We start from the raw sequence: 14,574 nt of genomic DNA, 5'->3' as shown, positions 1-14,574 counted from the left end.
AGAAACAGAACAACAGACACATTTATCCAATCCAAGACAAAATCGAAAGGATCAGTGTCCCCATTGTAACTTCATAGCGAAATCTATTCTTGGACTCAAATTACATTCACACATCCATCGCAAATAGATGCAGCTTCTTTTATTTTTAAACCTTTTTTTTTTTTTAATCTTTTCCTTCAAAGACTCATATTCCAAAATCGAATTATTATAATCATTATTGCTCTATAAGGATAGTGGATTGGAAGATTTATTAGATCATTGAGAAAAATACCTTGTGGAATTTGTTCTGGTCATTTACATTCTGAGATCAAATCCTTCGCATGTAAATAGTAACAATAAAATTATTGTGTACAGTACTCAGGTGCACTACAACTCATCAAAGGTGTATGTACAGTGCATAGAATTATGTTCAAAAGTCAGGAAAGTGAACAATATATTAGTCATGATATAAAGAGTTGGCCAAAAGTCACCTGACAGTAAACTAAAACCATTTAATTCCAAGATTAAAACAAAAAATTATTAAATAGACAAATGCTGAAATAGACAAATTCTGAAAAAAAACAGTGATTTTAGCTCACAGTATTCAATTATTAAACATTCATAAATGGAATAAATAAAAAAAATTGAATATTAAGTATTTATAGAATTTTGATTTACTGTCAGGTGACTTTTGGCCAACTCTCTACATGTGTGCATGCATATGGAGGTGGGGATATCAAGTGTAGTGTTGGCAAATTTCAGGAAGCATGGAGGTTTTAAAGGATACAATGTCTTGGCAGCTAACAACTGATGCAGGTAATTTGTGCCATGCTTCAGCAACCCTGAGTGTGAAAAAATGTTTCCAAAAGTCATGGGCGCTGTGCTGTTTTCTGACTTTGTAGGCATGCCCTCATGTGTTAGACACATGGAATTCAAAAGGGTACTCATGCTGGTTGTTGGCACGATGGTTAATAATATTGTGGGTGTTTACCAAGTCAGTTGCCAGACATCAGTGCCTCAATGTATCTATGCCCAGGGAAACAAGGCATTCAGAGTATGATAGATGCCTGATGGAGGATATTCACTTGGTTGCATGTCTCTGAACAGTTTCTAGGAGGTCAATGTCCTGAACATGATAGGAGTTCCAGATCAGTGATGTAAGTTCCAAGTGTGGCCACACCATAGCCATATACAGCCTTAAATAGATAGCTGGAGAGCAGCTGACAAAGGTCTTGCTGAGTAATGCCAAGATACCCTTAGCCTTCTTGACAATTTTAGAGATGTGCTTTGTCCAGTGCAAATCCCTGCTGACAGTAATGCCCAGGTCACGTTCACAAGAAGATTTCTTGATAGTGTTGTGAAGAGAGTATGTGAACACTGGGTTTTTCCTCCCAAAATGCATGGTGGTACACTTGTCCACAGCCAGCTTGAGTTACTGGTCCATGATCTATTGTTGCATTGTGTCCAGGTCCAGTTGGAGGAAAGATCTATAGTGTTCAGGATCTGTCCTTTTTATCTCAAGGTACAGCTCGATGTCATCTGCATATTTCAGCAATGTAACATTCTTTAAGTTGGCATCTATGTCATTAATGTATGCAACAAACAAAAGGGGACCAAGAACAGAACCCTGCAGTACACCAGATGACATCTCATAGGGTGAAAAATGCTGTCCTAGAACCGTGACTACCTCTTTTTGGCTGAGAATAAAGGACTCCAACCAGTTAAAAAGATTATCTTTCATACCCATTGCAGAGAGTTTTGCCATAAGTCTTTTGTGTGGCACATAATTAAAAGCTTTAGCAAAGTCAAGGTAAACAACATCCACCCATGCGTTGCCATCAGTGACCCAGGTAATGTCTTCAAGAAACTCGGTAAGTCGACCACAGCAGCTGGAGTTAGGGATAAATCCAAATTGCGTGGGCTGGGTAAGGCTGTGAGAATTCTAGAAGTTTTAGAGTGTTTCTCTGATACAAAAATTCCATCAGTTTGGCAATGCAGCTAGTAAGACTGACTGGACAATAGTTGACAGGCAACATGTGGTCACCCTTTTTGAACAGGGAAATGACACTGGCAGTTTTCCACTGCCCCAGAGTAACACCATCATTAAGACAGAACTGAAAGAAGAGTGAAAACTGGTGCAGAAGAAAGTACCCACCACATTTGAGAAGCAGGTACGTAACACCGTAAAGACCAGGAGAGGCATAGTTGCACTTATTCTTAAGGTGACGTCGCAGCATTGCAGGGGCAAATTCCATAGTTGTTATGGAATTTAGTGTCAGAGGTGGTGGAGATAGTACATTTTGGTTTTTGACAGTAAAAATGCCTGCATAGCATTCAGCAATGAGTTCTGCGCATTCTTTGGGATGGTCAGTAATCTAGCTTGTGTAGGGATTGCAAAGAGGACCAAATGGAGAGTGAGGTCTCTGCTTTGATTGTACATATTTCCAAAACACCTTCTGTTATAGTTGGTTGCTATGCGCTGCTCAAATTCAAACACATGAAAATGGTTGGATGATTTATTGCGCTTTTTCCTATTTATATCACATCCAACATTAGCATTATGCACTGGTATGCTAATAAGAACTGGCACAAAATTAACAACTAGGAGTATTGTTCTTGAAATTCGATCTACTGAAGGATAGCAAACCATCTTTCATGGCACAGTTCGGTCTTCCATTCATCAGGTTTGATCTGCAAGGAGTCTTTTAAATGTTGGCCATTGACAGAAAAGAATGTTGTCGTAAATTTTTATACCTTTGTTCTTTAACACTAGACAAGACAATTCTATATGTTCCCATGCTGGAACTGTATCTTATAACATCCATGTAAAGTTATCAAAATTTTCAAAAGCTGAAACCCATTTCTCAAGATAGTCATGGCAAGTGTCGTAGTTGTTGAAACTTCTTTTTCTCTTCAGATTTGACATCATCATTATTAAAGCAATCCTTCACACTGAAAAGAATAAACTTTGCATTAATTCTTTCCTACAACGAGTTCTTTTAAACAGCCAAGCACTTCAATAATGCTGTTTTCTCTCTATTCTATCTTCATAATCCTGTTGCTAAAAACATATTCAAAATTGTGAGCAAGATACAAGTAGGCTTTGCTCAGCGGATTATTGAAGAATTCTATAAGAATTTGGGTGACTTTTTCTTCAGAATCAAAAAAAGATCTCAGTGCTTTAAATAACCTTAGGATTCTCTCAACTGCTGTCATCAAAGAAAGCCAACAAGTTTTAGAATGTGTGAGAACTGAGGTATACTGAACACCAACAAACTTGCAAAAATCTTTCAACTAAAGTATGAAAACAATTTAACAACAATTACTTCAACATCAACAGAAAGAACATTGGCCGTGGTATGAGCAGCATTGTGCAGAATATGGGCTGGACGTCTAACACCTTCCACTGATTCATTCATGCTTTCCTTGAATTTTGAATAGACTTTATTTGCACCTATGCGCAAACGTCCACCAAAATTAGTATTTGTGTTATCTCCACTAAAAGCTATACATTTCTTCACATCCAGTCCTAACTCAATGAGGCCCTCTCTGCAGAAGCTTGGTATTGTTTCTGAGGTCTCATTTGAGAGAGAGAGAGAGAGAGAGAGAGAGAGATCTTACTCGCAATAACTTCATCAGCAATCCAGTGCACAATCAGGAAATTTTTCTCAGCATTGTGATTACTTGCATATGTAGATATACCATAAAAAGAAGAGTTATTTATATCTTTAACAATCTCCACAATAGTGTATGGAGCCACAACATTTTATATTATTGCAGCACATTTAGTCCTAGCACTTGAAAATTTCCATGCAATTTTAGAATCAGTAATGTTCGTACAGTCATTTGAACTGAATGACTGATGATGACGGACAGTATGAAATACCATTGCAACTTCTGTGGCTATTATTTTACTTTCTTCATCTGTGTTTTTCTTGATCAAGAAATTTGTTATTTTACCAGCTTCTTTTGAAGTAGTGGGAATACTGCTTTTGTGCTTTGCCGTTTCTAAGTATCGCTTGATATCAGACTTCCTGCCATGTTCAATATTCTATTCTTCTTCTTCTCATGGCTTGGCTTTGTGAACGAAGATTAGGAAGGTTGTCCATGTCGTTTGCAGGCATGCTCATGACTGACAAGTCCGATGCGGGAAAGGCAGGTTCGTGAGCAGTGTCCACAGACGAAGGTAACATCTGGTGTGGTGTCAGAGGCGGCTTGGGCCTTCCTCCTGCGTCTCTTGTCTTTATGCGCGTCTTTTCTGTGTTCTTCAAACTAGTTGACCGCATTGAAGATCGTGTGATGCCAGGCATCATGGTCCGCAGCCAGGTCTGTCCAGCATTGGTGGTCAACATGACATGCGGTGAGAGACTTTTTGAAGCAGTCTTTGTAGCATTTCCTCGGGGCTCCTCTCTAACAGTGGCCAGTGGAGAGTTCGCCAAACAAGGCAATCTTAGGAAGGCGATGGTTCTCTCAAATGAGACCTCAGAAACAATAGCAAGCTTCTGCAGAGAGGGCCTCATCGAGTTAGGACTGGACGTGAAGAAATGTATAGTTTTTAGTGGAGATAACACAAATACTAATGTTGGTGGACGTTTGCGCATAGGCACAAATAAAGTTTATTCAAATACTGAAAGTGCAATTACATACACCACAGTTTGCTTCAAAACAGCTTCAGCCTTGTTTGAAAAATGTCCATTCGCTGGAATATTCATCACAAAATTTACACTTACGTTTTGACATCTTGGGATGGATTAGTTTATAAGTTAGAAAAAAAAAAAAAAGGCCTTGGCAAGTCGTAACAACACACTTTGCTGACAGAATCAAGTTGCAAATACGTCAGTTTTGTGTAAACTTCTAGCAACACTAGTTTCCTCGTTAGATTTGGTTTATTTTTATCAAGAGAATATGAAAAAAGAAAGCATAGTTACTTATAAAGTTACAACTAAGAACCGTAAGACGGTAATTAAAAAATATTTTTATTACAAGATTTAAAAATGAACTTAATGCGGGACATTTGTGGGTGTCCCTGAAAGGTCAGTATGGGACAGGGATCAAAATGATCAAATATAGGCAACCCAAACCCCGGCAGGATCTAAACACAGTATGTAAAGTCGTAACTAAATACTGGGGGAACATTTTATCAGCTGCTGAGAGATTTAAAAAGTGAATGTAAAGAATTGTAACTAAACAGTTCTAAATTACTCAGCCAAACTTTAACGTTTCTGTGACTACATCATTCTATAAATGTACATGTTGGTGGGTATGACTTCAATTTTAAGCGCTGTTAAGTACAGTTATGGGAGATAATTCTGTAAATAATTTTTCATGAATTACTTACCTTACATGCACTTTCGGTTACTTCGTATCTTTCTTATAATCTGACTTTCAAGTCTAAGGTTTAGCATTAAACTGTTATGCTACATTACACAAAATTTCGGAGATCACGAGCAAAGCCTTCACTCTCTATATCTTTTGGTTTAGAGTAAATTACACTTGACAGTAAGTATTCAAAGAAATGATAAGTTCATAAAGAGGAATAGTCAAATATAATATTTAGAACTTAAGAAATCAACAGCAACAGTAGCAAAAAGAACAACATACTTCTAGTATCTGGGGATAAATAAAATAAGAGACTGTAGCATGCCTAATAATACAATTTAGTGTCGCTGGCAGGATTTACTAAGATCTTCACTGTCTAAAATTGTATTTAAATATGTAGGAACAGTTTTGAAATTTTAATTTCATATTCACCTGGCAAAATACACATTCCTTTGACATCTATTACCTTCTTGAATTGAGAAACAGGATACTTGAGTAGAATTTCTTTGGTGTCACCTATCTCTAGTATATTTCCAATTCTGAAAGCAAAGAAGAAAGAAAAGTAGAAGCTTTTTTTAAAAAAAAAAACATTAAGGCAGTTAGGGAATATGTCCCTCATCCTGTTTGTAACTGGTATGAGTTCTATGTACCTTCCTGGATATAGAACCACTTATGTAATTATATGTTACCTACGTGTTATAACTTTCTCCAATGGTATTCTTCTTAATTGAATATCATGTATCAAATGGAGATGTGATTTTGTTTTATAAAATTAAATCTTAAATGAAATTTGATTATCTTGAGTTAATTAAGTAAAAGGATAAATAGTGCACCAATATTTATATTTTCCATTGATGAATTTGCAACCCGTTCAGTTTTAGGTTTCAATTGCTGACATGTGTGTTATTGTATTAGTGATGCACTGTGAGATGAAATAAAGACTAACATTTTGAGCAAGATACAATCCTATACCTACAAGAGATAAGGCTACACATACTTCAGGTACTTAGTTTCATAGAAGTTTGCATAAAACTGTTGAAAACATGACAGAAGTTTTAAGGGAAGGGGGCAGTCGATTATACTCAGCCCAGCACTTAACTGATACTTTATTTTATTGATAGAAAAAGGAGGGAAGTTAGAGTCGACCTTGGTAGGATTTGAACTCAAAAAACAGAAGGGTGTAACGAAATACTGCGAAGCATTCTTACCCTATGCTCTAATGATTTTAACAATCCACTGTGATCAATAATAATGATGGTGATGATGATGATGTGCCAATTATTATCGGGCCTTGGGGATAGAGTCAAAAGGTGTTGAGAGGAATATAAGGGAAATAGGTATAGAGTGCCCAGTAGAGCTGTTGCATAAAGTTTGCCTCCTTCACATGGCCAGAATCATCAGGAAAGTATTAGATATTTGAAGAGAACAAATAGCATGGTACCATCGGCTGCAAGTAGCAAGCCTGCAACTCATGCAAGATTCTAGGAGTTCCAACGAAACCTGAGTTGAAATAATAATAATCAATAATATTAATATGCTAACTTTCTGTTTTTTTTACGTACTTGTTGTATATGTCACACTTACTTCAAAGAAGTGGCAAAGCGAGAGGAAGACAGAGTGGAAGTAAGGGAGAGAGAGAGAGAGAGAGAGAGAGAGAGAGAGAGAGAGAGAGAGTGAAAAAGACAGTGAGTGGTGACAACATTCGTTTTGTGTTTTTAAATGTTTCAGAGAGGACATAAGAGAGAAAGAAAGAGAGTGTGAGAGAGAGAAAAAGTGAGAGAGAAAGAGAGGGAGTGAAAGAGACAGTGAGTGGTAACGGCATTCATTTTGTATTTTTACATGTTTATCACATTACAAGAGAAGTAGATACATAGATACATATACACATTGTTAAATCAAAAGCAGGAGAGAAGAGGGATGTAAAGGAAGTGAATGAGAAACAGAAAATGACCGAGACAGCAGATACGTAAATCCAAAGAAAAGTTCATACATAGATACATACACACAGCAAATAATGGATGTCAATATTTCACTTTTCATTACCACACGATGATAAAATTAACTCACAAATGATTGAGTACTCCACAGACATGCATAACATTAACGTAGTTCTCAGAGAGATTCAGCCTCACACAAAATATGACAAGGCTGGTCCCTTTGAATTATAGCTACAATTCAAGACATATATATATGAATGTATTCGTGTGTGTGTGTGTATAGTTTAGGTTACTTAAAGCATGTTTGCAATAATAAGTGTCATGTGGTGGAAATAAATGCAATTACCAAACTTTCATTCATAAATCCATTTATTATTTCGTTCTTTTGCATTTCAATTTCTACATTAGAGTTCTTTGAATATGTATGATGTATTTTAAGGTTAAAAAGTAATTCTGTTTACGTTTGTGTAACTGAGATATTTTGGTTGGATTATATAGTCATTGGTGTTACATTACTTTCTATATTCTGTAACTCTCACAATATACTTTTCTAGGCCTGAATTTATTGTGGGGAGGGGGCCAGTTGATTAGATCGACCCCCGTACACAACTGATACTTAATTCATAGACCCTGAAAGGACAAAAGGTAAAGTCGATCTCAGCAGAATTTGAACTCAGAACGTAATGACAAACGGTCATAATATACAAACATTTCTCATGGCACCAGTACACTGTTTACAGATGCTTATATTTTTTATGTTTTCCGTGAATTTTTCATGGGTCCAGCTAGTAATAATGATAATAATAATAATAGTAATAATAATGCTGATGTTGACAAAGCCCTTACCCATCAATGGTTAGTGTCTCCTGGCTTAAAATCAGAGACTGAAGGGTTTATCAAAGCAGCCCAAGATCAATGCCTACCTACAAGAAGCTACCAGGTCAACATTTTAAAGAACAGCAGTAACCCAACATGTTATGTATGTAAACAACAAAATGAAACCGTCGATCATGTTGTCTCCATGGTCACTAGATCTAAAAGAAATAGTGACAATATCTTTTTTAAATTACAAACTATTCTCTTTTTTACTGTCATCGTAACTTCTGATTTACTTATGCTTTGACAGACATTCTGTAGAACAATTCTCTGCAAAACAAAAGATATGGCACCCTAGTCATAATGCCATCTTAAACTTCTAACTTGTTGTCTCTTGAGGTTTCTGGGTGAGACTTGGAGTCAACTTGTACAAGCACAAAGCAAAAGCCAGACAAACAAATAATAATGATAATAATAATAATAATAATACAAAACACTTTCAATACAGTAAACATAAGAGCACCACAGCAAACCACAGCACATACCCAAGGCGCACAGAGCTGCGCTCGGTAGTGAAGTGAAAGCACGTTATAAAAATAAAACTACTGAACAATAATAATAATAATAATCTATATAACAATTTGCTTGTTCGTTTGCTCATTATACTTTAGTTAATAAGAAAGGTGGAGGGGGAGTGAGTGACAGGTGGAATAAAAGTATATCTGTGTGTGTGTGTGTGTGTGTGTGTGTGTGAGTGTGTGTGTATGTGTGTGTGTGTGTGTGAGAGAGAGAGAGAGAGAGAGAGAGAGAGAGAGAGAGAGAAGAAATAAGAGAGCAAGAAGTAGAGAAAGGTGATTAATATTAATACACTTAGGCCAAATGTGTCATCTGGTCAGCTGAAGGCAGAGGTGAAGAACGAAAGAAAAAAGTAGTGAGAGAAGTGTTAACAGCGTAAGGTGGGGGTTGAGAAGGAATACTTATTACCTACATTATCACATGTGTCCTTTCCTTTTTTTTAAAAAAGAGAACAGTTTGTAATTCAAAAGAGATTTGGTTGCTATTTCTCTTAGATCTAGCGACCATATTGTGGATGCCTCATTAACTCTAATTCTGATACTTATTCCAGCGAGAGAGGCCAAGACTTATTGAATATAGGGTTCTATTCAAAGAGACAACAAAAATAACTATATATGGTGCCTACAGTGAGATGCAAACTTAAAATATTTTATCCACTCAATCATATCCTTCAGTAGGACTTAAACAGGAAAATAAATGTGAGAGCTGTGTGGAGAGTAGCTATAAATATATATACATACCTATCAACTACAAGGCTAAGGCTGTCATTGTCTTTAGCATTTAACACTTGCAACTTATCCATCTCCTTGCCAGCAAGTACATTTTTGCCAGCATTGCACACAGTAACAATTTGTTGTGCTGAACGCACCAGTAAACGATATTTCTTCTCACTGGACATAACTATTCCTTTTGCAAATGTTTTAAGAAATGAAATGATATGTAATGATAGAAAACAATGTTATGCTACAATTAATTAATTACAGTTCTGTGTGTGAACTTATGAACAGATATTAATTACAAATATCATTCAAATCATAGTTTAACTTTAATTCGAGGCTTTGAAAGCATTTATCACTAAACTTCAGTAAGACTTTCTGCATTTTAAATTTACTTGGGTGTGGGGACTAAATGAGAAGACAGTCATGACTGATCATTAATTAAGAAATAATATCAGATAAAGAGAAAACAAGAAATAAATCATGGAAAAATTACTTTGGGTTAGATACAGTGAATTTGAATAAAAATTTCTGGATTATCTATCCACATTATAATTTGCTGGTAATTAATAAGTAGGTTACATAGAGCAAAATTTGTACAGGCTCAGCCTTAATCATAAAACAACCCATTGAAATGAGGATAAAATAAAGAAAAAACATTAAACTTAATTCTTTCAGGTAAAAGTTGATGATTTATTGCTCGTTATACATTTATACAACAAACAATAAAAAAACATATAATATTTGCTTCTCTCCAAAATGTTTTATTGTGTCATTCAGAACTGATTTCAGAATATTTGGTTATCCTAATTCTGTTGCTTTTTGTTTTGTTGGAAAATAAAACCTGAATTGAAATTGCTCATGCTTGTAAGAACAACATGAGTACTGAAACAGGATGTATTGATCACAGTAAATAAGGTCAGTTGAAATATTTGTGATACACGTTGGTTTAAATGACTCCAGTACTTGATTAGTTGTTATTTTATCAACCATAGAAGGGTTTGTTGAAACCAACATTGAAAGTTATAATGTGATTATTCAAGTTACTAGAAATGTGTTGACTTGCTGTAGCCTCAATCAAGCTCATTGGCCCTCAAAGGACCTGCAGGAATCATGCATGATGACCCTTCCTTTTCACTCAGATCACACTCTGTTATCATAAAAAGGAAGACCACATTTGCCAATCTAATTCTATATGTTAAAAAAAGACAGGTAAGTCATGGCTAGATTTGAGGCTAAACAATGAAAAGAATAAGTCAACTTTGGTGGGATATAAACTCTATTCTTTTTTTCTTCTCCTTGCACAGATTATTCAAGATTACAACTCATCACTTTTCACTCTCTACAGCAATCCATCACATTAGTCATGTTCAATTATCTACTTCATCCTTTTCTATTCTGAACTGGAAATATTAGTTTTTGAATTTCATTATTTTTCTCCCAGCAATGAATTTGCTTTTCTTATTCATCACAGTATGTCCTCTCAATGGGATTATTTTATCTTCTAGTGAGGATGGTCTGATAAAATACACTCAGTCCATACTGCAAAGTGGTTTTGCAATTAAAATGGAATTCAATGAAAATTCCAAAAGTGTAAGGCCTAGAATCATGAGGTCTTAACAAAGGCAAAATTTTAAGTAAGAAGGGAAATTGAGGGGTGTCTGTTATCCTCTGAGCTGTTGCCATGCACCTGTTGAAAACTATGGGTGTTCCAGGCTATCAGAGAAGGAGGATTTTGTAACAGATGTGCTGGACTGGTTAGCAATATGAAAAAATTCACAGGAAAAAATTCTTCAAATTACACAGAGGGTCCCCTACAAGCAGTTAATAGCTTCTGTTACTTAAATTACCAAATAAGTAGTGGAAGAGGGTGTTCCAAAATCATTGTAGCCACTGAAAGAACAAGATGGAAAAAAGTTTAGGGAGCTGTTAGAAACCTCTGTTAGAACAAAGTGATTTTTCTGTGAGTGACGAGCAGATTGTATGATGCTTGTGAAACATGGGCATTGTATGCATAAGATGTGGGATGGCTAAAATAAAGGAGAAGAAAAAGGAGGATGCCAAACTGGATGAGTATTGTTAGTGCACATGAATGTTGTTGGCACTCTGTCGCTTACGACGTCGAGGGTTCCAGTTGATCCGATCAACGGAACAGCCTGCTCGTAAAATTAATGTGCAAGTGGCTGAGCACTCCACAGACACGTGTACCCTTAAAGTAGTTCTCGGGGATATTCAGCGTGACACAGTGTGACAAGGCTGACCCTTTGAATTACAGGCACAACAAAAACAGGAAGTAAGAGTGAGAGAAAGTTGTAGTGAAAGGATACAGCAGGGTTCGCCACCATCCCCTGCCGGAGCCTCGTGGAGCTTTAGGTGTTTTCGCTCAATAAACACTCACAACGCCCGGTCTGGGAATCGAAACCGCGATCCTATGACCACGAGTCCGCTGCCCTAACCACTGGGCCATTGCGCCTCCACTGCACATGAATAACAGTGCACAAATAAGCCAAAAGAAAATGTGGATGTAAGAGAAATCAGATGTAGTGTGTAATAGAGAAGATAGAGCTGGTATGAAGAAGTAATGTCTATGAAGGATGACAGTCAGATTAACAAATACCAAGTGATCCGATACAGGGGAGTCCAACCCTCACAAAAGACTGCAACTATCAGAAAACCACTGTGTTGGAGAAGTGAAGGCATGTGGCTTACTGATTAGAGTGTTGCACTCACAATCATAAGATTGATTCTCAGACCAAGCTGTGCATTGGGATCTTGAGCAAAACACTGCATTTCAGGATGCTCCAGGCCACTCAGCTGTGAATGAGTAACCCTCCCACAAACTGGAATCCTGTTCAAGGGGAATGTTGTGATCACAGTCACTTATAGGTCATAGAAACGACTTAACCATCCTTAAGAGTCCTAGGACTTGAAATAGTAATATCCAGGGGTTGATGATAATGATGATGATGGTAGTGGCATCTAACTTATACAAGCATTGAATGATGATGATGAGGAGGAGGAGGATAATATGACAGTGACAATGACAAAGATGATGATGATGATGATGATGATGATGATGATGATGATGATGATGATGATGATGATGATGATGATGATGAAGATGATGACAACAACGATGATTATGATGATAAAATGTATCATGAGAGCCTTACTTTGATTAAAAGGCATGACATACAACATGATGGTGGAGATGGACCTAATATGGGTGAAAAACAAAGGCAAGAGACTAGCCAGCTTTGAGAAACAAAGGCCAGTGTTGTATCAGTGCTGAACACCTCTGATATCTTAAGATTAGTGCTTAGGAGAACATGTTGGAATTTGTTATGATGATATGTCTGCAGCTGATAGTTTATCATAGATAGGGTAGAGATAAAGTTAACTAACATAGATTGCCCTCTAACGTCTAGGAGCAGGAGAGAGGTAAAAGAAGAGTGCAGTGTTTAGTTTCACCTTGATTTGTGCTGGGAATAGAAACTTTATCAATGTTGACATTACTTTCTATCTTTGCTAATTGTAGGGGTTGGAGTGGTAATAGTGTGGTGGTGGTAGTGGTCAGACAGCAGAGATATCAATAAAATATGTAATCAGTAGTCTACAAAACTGAGTATGGTGCAGTGAGTTTTATCAACTGTGCTTTGTACTTTACGAAACAAGGCATCGTTTTGGGGGCAATGAAATTTATATAGTAGTTTGTCATCACTACAACTCACTCTCCCCCTCCTGTCTCGAGGATTTGGGATCATCTTACTGTGTGTCACATTCCAGACCATGCACTAAGCACTATACTAACATTCTCCTTCTGAGAACATCAACCCTCTGAAAATCTCTTCTTGCAGCTGTTAACTTACAGACAGATATTCAGCTAAATATCAGTCACAGTATGTGGATCTGTTGTTTTACAATTATATATGGTACAAACGTGGATATTTCTATAATATAATTTCTGGTTATAAAGCTGAAGATTTCTTAGTTGAATGCTTTAGAAAATTAAATACCTTATTGACTGATTTTATGGGACATTGATATTCCATATATTTACTTTCATATAAGGAGTACAGAAATCTAGTGCTCTGATTCCTTCCTTTGACTAACTGATAAAGAAAAATTAAATTGCCATTGATAGTTACTGATGCAGAGAGAGAGAGAGAGTAATGAGAAGTAGTTCTTTACACTAGAGAGAAATATTTCTGGTCACTGATAGGAACAGAGGTACATAGTAAGAAAATAATAAATAAAAAAAAAAAAAGAAAGAGAAATGAAATATAATTATGACAACTACTCTAATAGAAGAGTCAGTAAAATCTAGAAGCAACTGAACTGAAGCAACTTCGTTCAAATTGTCTGAAGGATATTCCAGCAATTGATTTTTTGTTTTGTTTTTGTTATATTAGCAATAATTGAACTAGCTTGCAGATCAATTTAAATCCATCCATCTCAAGATTTTCCAATGTTTTCTACATAACAAAATGGGATCTTTTGATCTGTTACAAATAGCAGCAAAATTTTCTTCAAACCACATCCCAATGTCTTAAAAGAGGACATATTGGATGATGTAGTTCAGGGTATACTATGTTTGAAAAACAATTATATTATGGGATGTTCAAGGACGGAATACATTTGAACTTATGTCTGCTCAACCAGGGCTGATTTATAGCTAAACAACAACAGTAACAGTAGCAGCAGCAGCAGCTGCACACAGCAGATAAGCTGCTTCAACATATCACAGATTTTTTAGGGATTTTAGACAATGATATAGATGTAGGTCAGTCTCAAATTTAGTGAGAATTATCTGAATGTTATCTTTTGTTGTTCTATTTACCCTTTACAGATGCAACAATTTAGCCATGTTACATGCTTTGGCATATATGAAGGAAAACCAATAAAATGTATTTTTGCTATAGTGATCATAAAGTAAAATGCTGATAATTTTTTTCTAATTTAAAAATTTAAATTATTTCGCATTATTTTCAGTTTTTCTGTCTAAATTTTTGACTGGTAGGGGGACATATTCATCAATTAAAAATTCTTTTAATTATTTTTTTCTTCTGGAAATATATATTTATACATAAATAATAAGAGCAGAAAGTAAAACACTTGTATGTGAGTTTCATTCTTCAGGCAGTTTCAATACAAATGATACATAAGTGAAATCACATATACTTCAAATCCATTTAAGATTGACATTAATGCCTTGTTCTCAAGTGTAATAT

General features: G+C 36.0%; 1 protein-coding gene across 3 annotated transcripts in view; it reads right to left on the bottom strand.

Moving 5' to 3' along the window:
- LOC106879280 (putative imidazolonepropionase) overlaps window positions 1-12,658 on the bottom strand; it is a 32,633-nt gene extending 19,975 nt beyond the window's left edge. Inside the window, exons 1-2 of one of the 3 annotated variants that reach the window (XM_014928776.3) lie at window positions 9,368-12,658; window positions 5,731-5,837 (exon numbers count right to left, since the gene is read on the bottom strand). In XM_014928776.3, coding sequence (XP_014784262.1) covers window positions 5,731-5,837; window positions 9,368-9,525 — 265 coding nt within the window. In that variant the 5' untranslated portion in view covers window positions 9,526-12,658. Of the gene's footprint in view, window positions 1-5,730; window positions 5,838-9,035; window positions 9,305-9,367 lie in introns of those variants that run through there. The other 2 variants (XM_052968601.2, XM_089354704.1) reach the window with 2 other exon arrangements.
- Between the last annotated feature and the right edge of the window lie 1,916 nt (window positions 12,659-14,574).

The sequence above is a fragment of the Octopus bimaculoides genome, chromosome 1, assembly GCF_046866305.1.
Source record: "Octopus bimaculoides isolate indiv1 chromosome 1, ASM4686630v1, whole genome shotgun sequence".
Classification (NCBI taxonomy): Eukaryota; Metazoa; Mollusca; class Cephalopoda; order Octopoda; family Octopodidae; genus Octopus; species Octopus bimaculoides.
This window is presented reverse-complemented; position numbering and strand designations above follow the sequence as displayed.